Here is a 12,810-nt window from a genome sequence, read left to right on the forward strand (position 1 = left end):
AAACGAAATTTCATAATTATGTATTACACAATTTTTCGGTGTACTAGATAAAGTTGCGTAATTTTTTTATTTTTTTTTAGTAATTATACTAACCTAAATTTCACAAAGTAATTATTTTGAGTGATCAGAAGTGAATTTGTGTTATCATAGGGGCAATGTGTGATAGTTTTGTCCTTCAAAAATTATTAGTAGATGTATATTAATAGCATCAATTAGCCTTAATTAGAGACCTAATTAATTGTAAGGTAATACACCCTTTTAATAGAATTGACACCTTGCCATGCCAACATTGCTGTATTGGCTAATATTCGGAAATATGCTAGGCAAGTTGTGTTTGACTATTTATTAAATAAATAAAAGACTAACAAAAAAAATTATGTTTAATTGTAGGGAGATTTTCATATATATCACTCAAAAATTGTGAAATTACGTATTTATCATTCGAATTTCTGTAATTACATATTTACCATCTAAAAATCTAATAACTCACATATTACCCAATTAATCAAAAAATGAGATTAATTAATTTTAATGTTATATAAAAAGAAAAGTTTATTTAGTCTCTTTCCCTTCTCTACCCCTTCCTCTTCAGCGCAACTACGCGCTATCACTCAGAAACCCAATGTAGTACCATTTTTTTTTCATTTTTAAATGGAGTACAAAATTTAAAATCAAATTTGTAGCAAGAAAAGAATTGGCAAGAGTATCATTTATATTAAATCCCCAAGCAAATTAGCTACACAAGCTTATTTTTCTCAAAGAAGTGCTTCAGGTGCCAGAGCTGCAACCAAACAACTGATACTATAACAGTGAATGACAGAAAGCTTAACCTAGCCATCCTTGAATTTATCTTTCTGTTTAAATCTTGCATCTCCTGCTCCCTGAAAAATTAGTGTCCAAAAGCAGACCACCTAATCATATTCAGGCTAGATAATTATAGTAACAAGACACCATAAATTTTGTTGTGACTCACTTTGAAAAAAGAAGCTGAAATCTCATAGTTATATAAGCCCCAGATAAATAAAAGGTTTTCTTAATATTTTTTTCAGATAATTATAGTAACAATGATGTTTTCATATTAATTAAAAGGTTTTCTTAATATTTTTTTTATTATAAACTTAATTATCTCATCTGATTTTTCTGTTTACATGGCTACTACCTACTGTATATTTAATTATTATATTTTATTTGAGGACAGTTTAAATGCTTCCATTTTTAAAAGCTTTTAATAACTCAAAATTTAAAACTTAAAAGTCAAAATAAAACCATTGGATATGATCTACATCATTTTATCTATGCATGTGTAAAAAATTATGACATTTCAGCTTTGTTTTGGTTCTCATCAAGAACTTGTAAAAACGTACTAATGTGGATAATTTCTAGACGTTGATTTTTCAAATGATTTATTCACATAAAAACAAAATTGAAATTTGATTTTTTTTTATGAGCACATAGAGAAAATAACATAGATCACATCTAACGGTTTCATTTTGATATTTATGATTTAAATTTTGATTTATTAATGCTTTTAAAAATGGAGGCATTTGTAATATCAATCCGTAGTAGGAGAGAAGTAAAACTTTGAGAAAATGTTGTTTAAGTTATCTTGCCTTTCGCGAAGATACACCATTTCTTCGTGTATCGACTTCACTATGTCCTCCATCACCTTCATCTCCATCACCATAGCCTTCAAAATAAAATAAAATAAAATAAAAAGTTATCATCTTTTTAAATGCCAAATCAAATTTCAGTACCTTAAGCAATAATAGTTAGCCATACACAACCATTTCTTTATGAAAAAAAATAAATGAGAAATTATTCCAAAATAGGCAAAAGAAGAGCAGAATAAAATGTTGCTCACATTAATGTTCCCTTTCTTTGCTACAGACTTCAAATCTCTGGTAAAAACACCAGATTTCCATTCGAAATCAACTGTTACTCTGATAGGCGGGTTCTGGTATTGTTTCGACAGCCAGAAACAGGTCAAGTATTCCCCCTGCTGCATTGCAGTGAATGCAAAACTTCCCAACTCCACTTCTTCGGTAAAGTGCAGCTGCCCCACATAGCCTGCTCGATTCTCGTATGGAGAGGTGACCTACTGGTAAGAACTTAATTAGCATCATAGCAAAACAAAAAAAAGTAGATGGCATGTTAAAATTAAATTTTAAATCCTCCTCCTTTTAGCAAGTTCACTAGTTTTCTTATATTTATTTATCATTTCGGAACTGACTTGTGAAATGGAAAAAAAAAAAAATTATGTTGGACAGCAAATTTGTTGAAATTCCTTTCAATTTAGGGGAAAAATCATTTACTTGAACCATTGGATGTTCAAATCCCATATACAAACAATTCTTGTACTTTAAAAATGAAATATATAAGAGAATTAAGAAGACATACTCTGACAGTGATGCGCTGATCCTCCGACGTGAGACCAACAACTGAATACTTCCCAATAGACATAGAATTCATTTTGATCTCCTCCGAAATGCACTTGGTTTGGCCCGATTCTATCTCGTAACGAAGTGCATCGGCTCGGTGATAAGCTAGCAAATTCAACAATGCAAAGATCAATGCACCTCTTACTATTCCTCCCATGTCTGGCTAATGTTCTCCTTTCTCTTTTTGCCTTTTTTTTGTTATATATTTCTGGATTGAGGTTGAGGAAAGGTTGAAGACAGTGCGACCTGAACGCATGATGCCATGATCATAGCACGAATGGGTATCTATTTCTTCCTCGCATTATTTAAATTTCGGCTTGACTAAGGTAAAGAGGTTTGAAATTCTCATATTTAATGGGCCATGAATCATCATTTAATGGGCCTCAAAATTGAAAGGCCTGGTAAGACCGCTACACTGATCGCCATATCAGACTTGGACAAGTATCCTCTCCATTACCGTAAAAGATGGGAGAGGGGGGTTTCCGATGGGCATCGGACCAAATCCGGTTCGATGGGGGGTTTAAACCGTCAGATCTGCTTTAGGATTCGTGTGTACGGATTTTAAAGCAGACGCGAAATTGCGGGTGCGAATCCTAAAGCAGATCTGACGGTTTAAACCCCCCATCGAACCGGATTTGGTCCGATGCCCATCGGACACCCCCCTCTCCCGTAAAAGATTCCCTTCACTTTACTTTGAGATTAACTCCCAAATGCTTTGGGTTTCGGGCTAGCGCATTTGGCTTTGAGATTCGTGCCAAGTTAAAAAGAACGGTCCAGATTCAGTAATTATAAAAGATTCTCTATTATCTGAATGAATTCACATCCTCTCCGTACTGTAATAGGAAATCTTTTACAATTAATGGATCTGGACCGTTCGTTCGAAATTGGCGCGAATCTCAAAGCCCTATGCTAGCTCGAATCTCGAAGTTAAATCTCAAAACGAATAGGAGGAAAGATTGCCACAGAGACGGCTTTCCATTGGTTTTTTTTTTTGTGCTCTACTGCTCTCTACTGATTAGCGTCTAGGGTTTAGGATTCCATCTCACATCTCAGCAATGGAGATTAGGGTTTGGATGTCTCGTCTTTCCCGTCTCAGTTCAACGGTACAGTATAGAGCCTCTCCACTGCTGCTTGTAATTACCCGCAATTTTTCCCAAGCTCCACAAGCCCCAAATTGCAATCGCTATTTTACATTATTATATCAATGTAAATCGCCACATTTCTCTCTTCTCAATTTCATCCAGACCGAAGGATTTTCATCAAAGTCCAATCGTTCTTCTTCCAATATAGTTCTCGAACAAGCGAGGCTGAGTGAAATGATGAGAGGTATGGGTTTTAGAGAAGAGACAGTGAAGAAGCTATTTGAGGAGCTTCCAATGGCAGTATTGAAGGATTCAGCTGGATTTAGGCAGAAAATTGACTTATTGAAATACATTGGGCTTAGTTCACGCGAGATTGATCAGATCTTGTTTAGTTGTTCTGAATTTTTGGAACTTAGTTTCGAGGGAAGGTTGAAACCACTTCTTGATGAGTTACACAAAATGAATTTTTCTCATGCAGAGATCAGAGCAGCGATACATGAAAATCCAAAGCCTTTTCTCCGATTGGTACCTGGAGAACTTTCGAGGTGCATTGAGCTTTTAGATAGCTTGAGATGTAGGCACCTGATAAAGGAGAGAATTTTGAACAAGGGCTATTTGCAAGCCTCTATCAATGTGAAACTCAGAATTGAGTACCTCCACAAGCATGGTTTGATCCTAAGAGATGCATTTAAGGTGTTGTATGTGGAGCCAAGAGCGATTTTATATGATTTAGCGGACATAGAAGAAAAAATCGAGTTTCTTTTGCAGAAGATGCGGTTCTGCATGGAGCATTTAGTAGAATGCCCAGAGTACCTGGGAGTAAATCTCGATAAGCAAATAATCCCGCGGTATAATGTTTTTGAGTATTTGAGATCAGTGAACGGCCTAGGAGATGAGGTTTGGATGAAACATTATGTAAAGCTTAGTAGGATGAAGTTCTATAACATGTTTGTGAAACCGTACCCTGAGTGCGAAAAGATTTTTAATGGCTTTACAAAAGAGAAAATAGCTAGGCCCCAACACCCAGTCGGGATGTGGAAGCTGTTTAAACCGCAGAAGTTTCCAGAATCCGACAAGGATGTTAGGAACATGAGGAAGTTTGTGAAAACTTCTAATTTGTGTTAATTATTACATGCCAAAACTGTAATTCTTTTTAGTGAATACATGAATTATGTATTATCTTGTGTTAATTATTCCATATGCTAGAACTGTATCTTACTCGAAGCAACTATAAAAGCCTTCAGATAATATTATTCCATATGCTAGAACTGTATCTTACTCGAAGCAACTATAAAAGCCTTCAGATAATATTATCGGAATTGAAGGTTATGAAGGTAGCATTTTAGCTAAACTATGGATAGTGGATAGTATATCAGGAATTGCATCAGTTAAAGCATCAGCATCTACATTAGGTATACCAACAGAGTAGATGATGTCCCCTCAAAATCAATGCTAAGAACCCAAATACGTGAAACCAACCAAGTTTCATGCAATTGGTCCCCTTCAATGCATGGGGACGTCAATTGTGCAGATTCATTGAACCTGTCAATTCTTTAGATTCATTGAACACCTTCACAACAATATGTTCTTATGAAAATTCGAACTCTTTTAGTTCCAAGCAAATTATATGAACCATTACTGTGTACTAGATCTGCAACAAAATCGTACTGTAATTCTTATACAATAATTTTCCACCACGAGACCCACAAAAATTAAAGATTGAAAGCTCCCACTGAGTGAAACCGGTCTAAGGGGCCCATCAAATGACATATTAACATAAATTCCCAGAGAATTTACAGCTTTGCTTCTAAGGAAAAAGATAATATCAACCAAAACCAGATAGCTACAAAAAATGATTGCAAGTAGAGAAACAGATTAATTCAACTACTTCAAGTCCAATAAAATGATCATCCAATGACATATTAACATAAATTCCACACGTTAAGTAGCGACTTCCTCACCAAAATGGATCCTGGTATAATTTATTGCATGTCATACACAAGTTTTTCACACTTGAAATGCATTGTCTATCCTACATCTGTATTGTATTCCGCTGCAACTACAAACTCTTCGATAAAAAAAAACAAAAGCTATTAGGCTACTAAACCCCCCTCGTGTTATAAATAATGGCACCTAAGAAACTCATTTATGTTGTCCAACTTCAACTGGCTCAACAACTTCAGCTTCACTGGCCTCACTATTTTGTGTTCCAGGTGGCGGGCTGGGCGGACTGGGATCCACCTCAGCAGGTCCAGTTGTCCACTTGCCAGCAAATGCAGTTCCCATCATCTCGTATATCTTGCTGCTCAGCTCACTTGGGTTGTCAGGCTGCATGGCAACAAAGCAAATATAAGTACATAAAAGAATTCAGTATAAAATATTTGGTCACATACCAGCTAAAGCTGGTATTTGTATGCCAATAACAGGCAATACTGGATTTTGAACTAGTAAATGGTAAAGGGTATTTTATTTTATTTTTGTCTTCTTGTCATGGTAAGATCTGTGGTTTCTGACTAACAGATTTAGTTATTGGTTTACAATTGTGCAAATAAATGCACTTACAGTGAAGCCGCTAGAGATGAGAGCTGTCTCAAATAGAATATCAACTGCCTTCATGGCTTCAAGGTCATCAGGATTAGCCTCACAAGCAACCTGCATTACCCCAGTAACAAAATTACCAAATAAAGTCATACACTCATTTAAGAAAACAATTTATGCAGCATGTTGTATCTTTCAGCAGAGGGTATTAGGTAACATTATTATGTGCTTCGCGCTTGTACAATTTGGCATTTGTGCTATGAGCTGTTATTTGTATTATTCAAGGAACAATCCATTTTATTGTCTGCAAGTTCAAGCAGCAACAATATGCAGCATAAGAGCTCTCATAATTCCTTTAAAATCACATCTGCTTACATTCAAACTCTTTATTATCGGATGCTCAGGGTTGATTTCAAAAACCCTCCTGGAGCGCATGAACTCTAGACTAGAAGGATCTCCCACAGTTTGAGCCCTCATCAGCCTAAAAAAAGGGCAGCGTTGTAATATAGAAAAATCATGTAACAAATAAATTGCATAACATCCTCCATTTTTCTCTAAAGAACAAGAGAAATACAAAAGCAAGTAGGACTGTAATTCATTCCCTAAGGTATCAAAAATCTGTGGAAGAACATACAAATCATGAGAACATATTATTACGGTGTTTCCCCAGTACTGTTGGACCCATGCAGAATAGCAATAAAATAGGCATTTGTTTGATTAATTAATCGACTCTATGAACCTTCAAGCAATAAGTTGTCATATTTAACCCCAAATGTAATGATTACCAGTTCAAAGACTTTATGACCAGTAAGTTGACCCAAAAAAAAATAAAAGCAAACTGAAGGTTCTTACAAACCTCTCCATGTTAGCAGACCAACCAAACTTGCCAGAGACAAGTACGCATGGCGAGGAGCTAAGACGGTTGGAAATATCAACACGGGCAACCTTATCGCCCAGCCTCTTCTTTATCCAGTCACAGGTCTTGGAGAATTCCTGCTTTATTTCCTTGTCTTTCTCCTCATTCTTCTCACCTGAATAAGAACCATGTTATGCAACAACTTACAAGAAACATATGAAAAATGCAGATCTCATAACTTGGATGTGTTTCAGCAAGAAGAGGAACAATGCACCTTCATTACAGAAAGTGTGTTTTTCTTATTTCCTCTATTTTCCTTTATGAAATAGAACAATGTAACACATGGCACAAAAGAGATGGCCACCATCAATCAAAAGAAATTAACTTACCTATATCCAGGTCTTCCTTGCTAATATCAACAAAGTTCTTTTCTTTGTATGATTTGAGATTCTGGATAGCTACTTCATCCATGGGATCAACAAAAAATAGCACCTGGAAAGAAGTGCAATCATCAGACATGCATAACAATTACAATATGCAAGACCAATTGTTTATAACAAATGGAGGGGAGGGGTTAGAAAACCTAATCAACCAATCTGACCTGACCAACTCACTTAACCTGACCCAAAAAACATGCATTCAGAGTTTCAGTTTGTCAGGTAATGATTGGGTTCTGATTGGCCTGGCAAATAAGTTGTGACAACATATTCGATAAAATATGATCAATAAAATCAAAATCAACCCACAGTATGGCTGTCTCATATTTTAAATCTTTTTAACAACATGTTTATATTGTTTTTAAATGAAGCATATCATGTTTTTATAAAATCTTTTGTACTTGCTAATTCTCTATCCTCGTCAAATTTCCTATTTGTCATTACGGTACAGGTGTTTGACATATCAATTTACACATTAGTCAAAAGAATCAACCATTGAGTCCACAGTCTATGCAAAACCTAGCTAAAAGCTACAGCTCAGGAAAATAATAGTTGAACGTCTTTAAACTCAGTTCATTAGTTTCAGATGGGAAATTTTTCAACCCAAATACGATGGAGCAGATTCAAGAACCCAGATAAAAGAAAGATGAATCAAGTGCAATTATTAAGACGGCTTTTGTTGCTCAACACCCCATTAAACTACCATAGTCTCTTATGTTCACTATTGTTACTAATTACTTGTTTTTCCTTTTAGCACCGCTCTAGACAAAATCAACAAATTTAACATGTCATACCTCGTACTCCTTTTCAGTGAGTCTCTCTAGGAAGGGGGCATTTTTGGCACTAGTCACACTATCAGCAGCTATATAGTAAATATCCTTCTGCTCTGGCTTCATATTCTCAACATATTCATCCAAGCTAATGAACTCATTCTCACTTTGATTTGAGAAGAACCGAAGCAATGGTGCAATGCGCTTGTGATTCTCCCTATCTTCCATGCATCCGAGTTTGAGAAACTTGCCAAAGTTCTCCCAGAACTTTTCATAATCCTAAATCACAAAAATGAATTGAATTAAGTCAGCTTTAATAAACAGAATCATGTGGAGATAAAACAGGGATATTTATCTGCTTACATCTTTGTTCTCACTGAGAGAAATACCCAGAATCATGTCGAAGGCTTTTCGTACCAATCGCTTCCTCATTATGCGTACCTATCCGAAGTATACAAGGCATAATATAAGTCTTTCAAAAATGCTGAAAATAACAGATAAAAATGAGAACTCAACTTGTCCCCCTTTGAATTTAAAAGATTTCTAGTCTGTTACACGATGCTTACAATCCTGCTCTCTTGGAGAATCTCTCGAGACACATTCAAAGGAAGGTCATTAGAATCAACAACACCCTTCACAAAGCTCAGATATTTAGGAAACTACAAAATCAAAATTAAATAATTACATTAGCATTCGAAACTATATGAAAAGAAAAATGAAACGGTTAGGATTAGCATACAAAGTATTCCTTCATACCAGCTCGCCATCAAAGTCATCGGAGATGAAAACACGCTTCACGTATAGCCTTATGTTCTTGGTCTTTGTGTCCATTAACTCCTCCTTTTTAAATGAAGGCACAAACAGGATAGATCTGAATTCCACCTCACCCTACATAAAATAATTGCAAGATGTCAATGCCGAATGTAAATTGCCAGGGACATAGCTATGGATTATGCAATGGTTGCTTAAAATTATGATACACTAACATAAAACAAAATGTAATGTCTGCAAAAAAAAATTTGAAAATGCAAGTTAATGTTTATATGCATACCTCTGTGGTAAAGTGTGAGGAAGCCAGGGGGTCCAAGTATTCATTGAAAGTCTTCCTGTAGAATTCATTGTACTCCTGTGTGGTAACCTCCTTAGGGTTTCGAAGCTGTATGATATTAAAAAACAATATAGATATAAGATGCTAGCTTTATACTAAGTCACTAAAGCAATCAGCCTTGAGAACTTCAATGAAAAAAATACTTACCCATATTGGTTGTGTTTCATTCGTCAGCTCCCAGTCCCAATATTTCTCAATGACAGTTTTAGTCTTCTTTTTCTTCTAAATTACATCAATATATAGAAAGAAAATAAGCTGACTTGTAAATGAAATAAATAATCTTTTATCAAACTGGAAAAACCATTTTAAGCTTAACTAATTTGATTTACCTCTGCTGTTGTGTCATCATCACCTTCTTTCTTAGTTTCTGTTGGGTCCTCCTCAACCTCTACCTGGATAGGAGCAGCATGACCAAATTAACAAATAGGATTTCACTACAAGCAATTTTAATAAAATTAAGGTAAAAAAATTATAACAGACAGTGGATCCTTACCTCCTTTGTGTGTCCCTTCTCTTGCCATGTGTAAATTGGGAAAGAAACAAACTGGGAGTAGTTCTTAACAAGCTTTTGTATCTTCTCAGGATGAGCGAACCCCTTGTCTTCATGCTGAAAAAAAGCACCAATGGCTGAGTAAGAAGCATACTTTTGGCATACTTGAACCAAAGAAAAATGTAAGAAACAAAGGCTTGATATACACCTTAAGATAAAGTGTAAGTCGTGTTCCCCTAGGAAGAAGTTTCTCAGGATCAGTCTCCTCCCTGACAGTATAAGAACTTGAATTTGCCTCTCCTTCCCAGACATATTGCTTGTCAGATTTGGGGCTCTTTGTTGAAACAACAACCTGTTATATGCATGTAAAATGGATTTAAAAAACACAAACTTCCAAAATAACAGGATGGTGAAAAAAAAAATTATATGATTTTAAAAAAAAAAAAAACGATCTTGCTTTCTTGCCAAAATAAACACTATACCTTGTCAGAGACAAGGAAAGCCGAATAAAACCCAACACCAAATTGACCAATCAAATTGCTGGCTGTACCAGCTTCCTGACTTTCCTGCAGTTGAGAATTTAAAATACAATATGGTAGTGAGTATTTTTCATTATTATAGAATAGCACAAGTAAAACAAGAAGCACTCTCCAAGTGACTTGTACCTTCAGTGCCTTAAGAAACTTTGCAGTTCCACTGTGTGCAATAGTTCCAAGGGAGTCAATAAGTTCTTGCTTGGTCATTCCTATTCCTGAATCACTAAATTCAAAAACAAAAACAAGGGAAAATTAGGGACCTGCTAGTGTGATTTCAAAAACATTTGTATGTGGAAGGAAGAAATTGAAAAAATATAGCCTTGGATCAATATACTTTGATCTCATTGTATATACAACCTAGACTACTACACAGGTGCAGTCTTATCCACAGTACATTTTGACCATTTCGTCCACTCCCCAAACCACAAAACAGAATTTTAGACAATAGAATAAGATGCCTCAGAAAGACAACAGTTTCATACAAGATCTTTAGCTGCATTCAAGACACCACACAGCAATAAACATAAATTACATGTTTAATGGTTCTTGTCAAGGGTTGTAAAGAGAAATGAAAGTAAAAAAATATGATTACGTGATTGTAATTATTCCATTATCCTTGTCAGCCTGAATGCGGACATCGAGGTCAACACCATCCTTCAAAAGGTCGGAATCAGTTACACTCAGATAGCGCAGCTTGTCAAGTGCATCACTTGCATTACTATAACATCAAAGTTACAATAAAAATGAAAAAAAAAAATATATATATATATATATATTCAAAAAGGACAAACTTAATAACAGAGAACTAATATTTAGCAACTTGGGAAAAGTCAAAAGTTTTTGTCCAATAAATTGAGCACCAGTATACACATAAGAATCACAGAGACGCGATTATGTGCTGAATCTTTACCACTTGCCTATCCGGCGAGGCATGGGACTGGTACATGGGGTTGCCCCGAGGTTCGATCAAAACATAAAGTATCATGTAACAAAGTGAGTTCCTTAATTGTCAAGTAAAATTGAACTATATACACTGTAGCCTAATGGTGGGTATATTCTGTCAACAGCTTACAAACCTATCAAGCCTTAAAAAAAAAAAGGCAAGTGCCAGAGCAAGAAAAGACAAATTTTGATTATAGCTCACCTAACCAACTCTCTAAGAAATACTTCCTTGTTGCTGTACAAGCTATGAACGATCAGATCCATTAAGCGATTGACCTGTTAAAGCACCATAAATACAGATACTTGAGCCATTTATTTCAGAATATCACCCAATCCCATTTAATAGTCCAACATAGTAAGGCATTACCTCAGCTTGGTACTCAAATTTCTCACAAGAAGAATTAGACGAGTCAACAGCTGCTGCATTTGATTCATAACGTCTGTTGATAATGATGCTTTCTCTCAGATTACTTTGTCGAAATTTATCAAACCCAAAGGAATTAGGTGCTGAAAGTAGAGTAAAAAGTCTTTTTTGAAACTGTGGTGCTCCATGCTCTGAGTCAGAGACCTAAAATGATGAACAGAGAAAGTAATGAGAAACAACTTTAACTAAACAGGAGAAGGACAAAAAGATAAATACTTCATTGATAATCGCATTTAAATGCCTTAAAACAGTAATAAATAAAACAAAATTTCTCATTTCAAAATGCTAATCAATGACAGCCAAAACAGGAGACAGAAAGCCATGTAGCTTCAGGCATCAAATCAAATTAGAGGTTATATAACTTCATAAGCACTCTCAAGTTTACCAAAAACATTCAATTATGCATAGACGGCAAAAGAACAGACTAAAAAAAGAGATTAACTCTTCAATCAATTATCTTCGAAACGAAGAGATCTCAGCTAATTTCAAGTTCTAACTTCTAACTATTAACTAACAAAGCCTAAAAGAAATGGAAATGCTAGCAATTTAATTCAGCTTCAAAGCTAAAAACTTAGTAAACAATTACAACCTTCCATAGGCCCTTTCAAATCCAGCAGCATGTACAAAGAAGAGGGTCGATTATGCAAATTCCGAACAAAAAAACGACTGGAAGATATAATACCTTGTTCGTCAAGTCAGAGGAAGAGACTGAAGGAGAAAGCGCGCGACAGCTTGCGGCGCCACGGAAGCGGGCGCCGACGGAGAGTGATCTTCTAGAAGCTCCGAGCATTTCTGGGAGGAAGAGGTGCTTATTACAGCTCCGCTCGACACGAGGGTTTTAGCGAGGGTTTTGGTCCGAGTGGCGACTGGGGAATGCTTTGTTTATATAGAAAGTGAACTGGGGACCCAAAGAGAAGTTTCTGGATATTGGGGAAGCGTTCGTTCATTGTAATTGGGCGGCGGAGGAGTGCGTATCCTCTGAGATATCTCAACTTTTGCGTGACCGACGTGTCCGGTGCCTATTCGTGCAAAAGGTCTTTAAACGGTTGAGATTTTCCATAAAATCACGCAAAGTTTGAGATATCTCAGAGGTACGAATTCGCGGCGGAGACCCTTCATTTCTACAGGAATTCAGATGCAGTGCGATACTGATTAAATCTGAGTCGTCAGTTTTAATCTGACACGAATC

At 35.9% G+C, this 12,810-nt stretch overlaps 3 protein-coding genes across 4 annotated transcripts; 1 reads left to right on the forward strand and 2 right to left on the reverse strand.

Annotated features, from left to right (window-relative positions):
- Positions 1 to 1,551: 1,551 nt before the first annotated feature.
- Positions 1,552 to 2,632, reverse strand: LOC144566871 (transmembrane emp24 domain-containing protein p24delta9-like). Its single transcript, XM_078316907.1, has 3 exons — positions 2,398 to 2,632; positions 1,862 to 2,095; positions 1,552 to 1,687 (listed from the first exon to the last, which is right to left on the reverse strand). Exons 1-3 carry the CDS (start codon positions 2,593 to 2,595, stop codon positions 1,553 to 1,555), a joined length of 567 nt encoding a protein of 188 aa, XP_078173033.1. The 5' UTR covers positions 2,596 to 2,632; the 3' UTR covers position 1,552.
- Positions 2,633 to 3,440: 808 nt separating this feature from the next.
- Positions 3,441 to 4,703, forward strand: LOC144566362 (Mitochondrial transcription termination factor family protein). Its single transcript, XM_078316381.1, has one exon. It carries the CDS (start codon positions 3,494 to 3,496, stop codon positions 4,643 to 4,645), a length of 1,152 nt encoding a protein of 383 aa, XP_078172507.1. The 5' UTR covers positions 3,441 to 3,493; the 3' UTR covers positions 4,646 to 4,703.
- Positions 4,704 to 5,416: 713 nt separating this feature from the next.
- On the reverse strand, positions 5,417 to 12,562 carry LOC144565951 (heat shock protein 90-6, mitochondrial-like). Of its 2 annotated transcripts, none has more exons than XM_078315807.1 (20): positions 12,304 to 12,562; positions 11,565 to 11,765; positions 11,400 to 11,473; positions 10,848 to 10,973; positions 10,385 to 10,478; positions 10,202 to 10,285; positions 9,928 to 10,071; positions 9,723 to 9,836; positions 9,559 to 9,621; positions 9,377 to 9,448; positions 9,173 to 9,277; positions 8,878 to 9,009; positions 8,688 to 8,780; positions 8,485 to 8,562; positions 8,146 to 8,400; positions 7,304 to 7,406; positions 6,915 to 7,089; positions 6,434 to 6,539; positions 6,083 to 6,172; positions 5,417 to 5,848 (listed from the first exon to the last, which is right to left on the reverse strand). In XM_078315807.1, the coding sequence occupies exons 1-20, from the start codon at positions 12,409 to 12,411 to the stop codon at positions 5,663 to 5,665; spliced, it is 2,403 nt and encodes an 800-aa protein (XP_078171933.1). In that variant the 5' UTR covers positions 12,412 to 12,562; the 3' UTR covers positions 5,417 to 5,662. The 2 variants fall into 2 exon arrangements, with proteins under 2 accessions (XP_078171933.1, XP_078171932.1); XM_078315806.1 differs by having other exon boundaries at positions 9,377 to 9,451.
- Positions 12,563 to 12,810: the final 248 nt, after the last annotated feature.

This window comes from Carex rostrata, chromosome 15 (genome assembly GCF_964058835.1).
Source record: "Carex rostrata chromosome 15, lpCarRost1.2, whole genome shotgun sequence".
In the NCBI taxonomy this organism is placed as follows: Eukaryota; Viridiplantae; Streptophyta; class Magnoliopsida; order Poales; family Cyperaceae; genus Carex; species Carex rostrata.

What these genes read in the sequence shown, in the direction of transcription:
- LOC144566871 (XM_078316907.1), bottom strand. Translation starts at nt 2,595, where the DNA reads ATGGGAGGAATAGTAAGAGGTGCATTGATCTTTGCATTGTTGAATTTG. An exon ending in ATCAGCGCATCACTGTCAGA is followed by an intron (nt 2,096 to 2,397) that starts GTATGTCTTCTT and finishes TCTTACCAGTAG; the next exon opens with GTCACCTCTCCATACGAGAA. An exon ending in CAAAGAAAGGGAACATTAAT is followed by an intron (nt 1,688 to 1,861) that starts GTGAGCAACATT and finishes TTTATTTTGAAG; the next exon opens with GCTATGGTGATGGAGATGAA.
- LOC144566362 (XM_078316381.1), top strand. Translation starts at nt 3,494, where the DNA reads ATGGAGATTAGGGTTTGGATGTCTCGTCTTTCCCGTCTCAGTTCAACG.
- LOC144565951 (XM_078315806.1), bottom strand. Translation starts at nt 12,411, where the DNA reads ATGCTCGGAGCTTCTAGAAGATCACTCTCCGTCGGCGCCCGCTTCCGT. An exon ending in AATGGAATAATTACAATCAC is followed by an intron (nt 10,479 to 10,847) that starts GTAATCATATTT and finishes TTTTGAATTTAG; the next exon opens with TGATTCAGGAATAGGAATGA. An exon ending in TGGTCTGCTAACATGGAGAG is followed by an intron (nt 6,540 to 6,914) that starts GTTTGTAAGAAC and finishes CCCTTTTTTTAG; the next exon opens with GCTGATGAGGGCTCAAACTG.